Raw genomic sequence first — 3669 nt, 5'->3', positions numbered from 1 at the left:
CATGCTTTGCCCTCGGATTTATATGTAATTCAATGTTTTGCTCACGTTTTGCCCTCGGATTTTAATGTAAAACACATTTTGTTCACGTTTTGCCCTCATATCTCTGTTAATTAATCTTTGGTTCATATTTTGTCCTCGGATCACAATTTAAATCATGTTTAGCCCTCGAATATATGTAAATCAATATTGTGTCAATGTTTACCTTCAGGTCTCTATGTTTGGTTTTTGGATATGAAGCCTAAGGTGACAGGCAGTGATTTGAGGGGTCCTAAACTCCCAGCATTTGAGGAGGGCAAAGACAATATTGATTCATATTTGCAGAGATTTGAGAGGTATGCTACTACTCAAGGATGGGATATGGAGAACCAGTGGGCGTCCAATTTGAGTGTACTTCTGAAAGGTAGGGCGTTAGACGTGTTCCGCAGACTTCCTGTGGAGCAGAGCCTAGATTATAATGTTTTGAAGGACGCTTTGTTGAAGAGATTTGAGACAACTGAGCAAGGGTTTAGGAAGAAATTCAAGACTGGACGACCGGAAGCTGGTGAAAATTTTGCGAAGTTCGCTGTAAGACTAGACAGCTATTTTCTGAGATGGTTGGAAATGGCCAAAACCCCAAAGACGTTTGAAGGTGTGAAGGATTTGATCATTCGCGATCAGTTCATCCAAGCCTGTGGAAACGAATTGACGCTATTCCTGAAGGAACGCATACCAGCTACTATTGGTGAGATGGCTAAACTGGCGGATCAGTTTGCCGATGCCAGAGGACACACGGCGAATCTACTGAAGTTCCGTCCCGAGGGTTATAAGAAGCAATTCAACGGATCTAATGGTAAGACTGGTACAGGGGATGTCTCGACAACGAAACAGTCAGGTTCGGAGTCTGGTTCTAAGACTAGGCCGGTTGGCTCAAGCTCGGGATCAGGTAAACATTGCTTCATATGTAACAAGACCGACCATTTATCTTACAACTGTCCTAGGAAGTCGAAGAAGGGTCAGGTTCAGTGTATCTCTACTAAGGACAAGGCTGCTGTTATTCCTCCAGAAGATTGTTGTTCAGAGGGAGTTGTGAAGGATACGGATACCACGGAGACTAATATACTGACATCTTCGTGTGAACGGCCGTTAAGCTGTGAGATGCCTGCAGTGAGAGGACGTGTTGGTAATCGTTCTGTGATGGTGCTCAGGGACACTGGTTGCTCAGGAGCTGTTATCCGGAAGAGTCCCGTATCTGATGAAGATGTTACCGGTGAGACGCAGGCCTGTATATTGGCTAATGGTGACAAACTTACTGTGCCTATTGCTAAGCTGTTGGTGGATTCTCCATATTTTACCGGAAGCGTATGTGCTTGGTGCATGGACAATCCCGTGTATGACTTGATACTTGGAAATATTCCGGGAGTTAGACATGCCAACGATCCCGACTTGGAATGGAAGCCAGCGGAAGTCATACATGCTGTTCAGACGAGGGCCCAAGCTAAAAAGGATAATCAGCCATATCGTACTCTGAGGGTACCTAAGGTGATGCAAGATATTGGAACTCCAGAAGAAATCAAGGAGACGCAAAAGGCCGATGGAACCTTGTCAAAGTACTGGCATTTGGCTAAGGATGCTGCCGTGAAAGACAGAACAGATCGTGGATCGTCACGGTTTTATGTGAGTCGAGGATTGCTTTATAGAGAGTTTCAGAGTCCAAGTGTTGGAAATGGACGGGTTTTCAAGCAATTGGTGATACCGGAGAAGTTGCGTTCTACAGTGTTACAACTGGCTCACGATACTATGATGGCTGGACATCTTGGAGCTAAGAAGACAATGGACAGGATCAGGACGGAGTTTTTTTTGGCCTGGTATGGCATCAGATGTTACCAGATTTTGTAGGTCCTGTGATGTATGCCAGAGGACTATTCCTAAAGGAAGAGTGACCAAGGTACCATTGGGACAAATGCCTCTAATCGATACCCCTTTCCAGCGTGTCGCTATTGACCTAGTAGGACCATTACAGCCAGTGACTGATCGTGGGAATCGCTACATACTCACAATAGTTGATTATGCTACCCGTTACCCAGAGGCAGTCGCCTTAAGAGGTATTGAGACCGAGCGTGTGGCCGAGGCCTTAGTAGATGTTTATAGTCGTGTCGGAATACCGCGCGAAGTACTGACAGATTGTGGAACTCAGTTTACCTCGGAGTTGATGCAAGAAGTTAGCAGATTGTTGTCCATACGCCAGCTGTCTACCTCTCCGTACCATCCCATGTGCAATGGGCCAGTTGAGCGCTTCAATGGAACGTTGAAGGGAATGCTGCGTAAGATGTGCGCTGAACGTCCGCGAGACTGGGATAAGTATCTTAACGCGCTTTTATTTGCTTATCGTGAAGTACCCCAATACAGCCTTGGATATTCGCCATTCGAGTTGTTATACGGCAGGACAGTCAGGGGCCCGATGATGATTCTCAGAGAACTTTGGACTAAAGATGTTCCAGACCCGGATACTAAGACCACATACCAGTATGTAGTGGACCTGAAGGAAAGGTTAGAAGAAACATGTCAACTCACTCAAGACCAACTTCGAACAGCAAAAAATGCGTCAGGCGAAATACTATAACGGGAAGGCAAAAGTTCGCGAGATGAAGCCTGGACAGAAGGTATTGGTTCTTTTACCAACCAAGAGGAACAAGCACCTGATGCAGTGGAGAGGGCCATATGTTATTGAAGAAAAGAGAGGCTCAATGGACTACAAGGTGAACGTTGAAGGAAAGAAGAAGACGCTGCATGCCAACCTTTTTGAAGTTGTATGTTGAGCGGCAGTGCAGTTCGGCGGTTGCACAAGATTTGGGTATTTTGTCAGTCGTTTGTGATGCCATGGTAGAGGAAGAGGATGAGAATGACGATGAAGATTTTCCTCCAGGGAATATTGTCACTATTCCTCCACAGACCAGGACGGAATCATTGGTTGACGTCGCAGTATCAGAGTTATTGACATCAGACCAAGCAACGGATGTAAGGACGCTCTTATCGGAATATGACGACGTGTTCACTGATGTGCCAGGAAGAACTAATCTGGGAAAGCACGACATCAGGACAACAACCAGCGAGCCTGTTAGAGTGAAGAGACATAGTATTCCATATAGTATGAAGAACACCATCAAGGAGGAGTTAGACAAGATGCTACGAATGGGTGTCATTGAGTCGTCGGAGTCTCCATATGCGGCACCTGTGGTGATTGTTCGGAAGAAGGACGGAACTAACCGGTTCTGTATTGATTTTCGTCAACTGAATCGCGTTACGATCTTTGACGCCGAACCAATGCCCAATGCGGACGACATATTTGCAAGACTCTTTGGACACAGATACTTCTCTCGTCTAGCTTTGAAGTAAAGGGTATTGGCAAGTACCGTTGTCGGAATCTGCAAAGGAGAAGACAGCATTTACCACACCATTCGGATTATTTCAGTTTTCGGTGATGCCGTTTGGCCTTGTGAATGCTCCGGCAACGTTTTGTCGCATCATGAGGAAACTCCTGAGAGGTATGTCGGGTGTGGGAAGTTTCATTGACGATATTCTTCTCTACTCGAAGACCTGGGACGACCACATCCGAAGTCTAAGGGATTTATTCACTCGTCTACGGAAGGCTGGACTAACAGCCAGACCAACGAAATGTGCACTGGGGTATGG

General features: G+C 46.0%; 1 protein-coding gene across 1 annotated transcript; it reads left to right on the top strand.

Annotated features, from left to right (window-relative positions):
• The first annotated feature begins 231 nt into the window (after positions 1–231).
• On the top strand, positions 232–1875 carry LOC117324870. The gene has a single exon (XM_033880698.1). The coding sequence runs from the start codon at positions 232–234 to the stop codon at positions 1873–1875; it is 1644 nt and encodes a 547-aa protein (XP_033736589.1).
• Positions 1876–3669: the final 1794 nt, after the last annotated feature.

The sequence above is a fragment of the Pecten maximus genome, chromosome 4 (genome assembly GCF_902652985.1).
Source record: "Pecten maximus chromosome 4, xPecMax1.1, whole genome shotgun sequence".
Classification (NCBI taxonomy): domain Eukaryota; kingdom Metazoa; phylum Mollusca; class Bivalvia; order Pectinida; family Pectinidae; genus Pecten; species Pecten maximus.
This window is presented reverse-complemented; position numbering and strand designations above follow the sequence as displayed.

Bases quoted from the DNA above. Each gene is read 5' to 3' on its own strand.
- LOC117324870 (XM_033880698.1), top strand. From the start codon at position 232: ATGAAGCCTAAGGTGACAGGCAGTGATTTGAGGGGTCCTAAACTCCCA.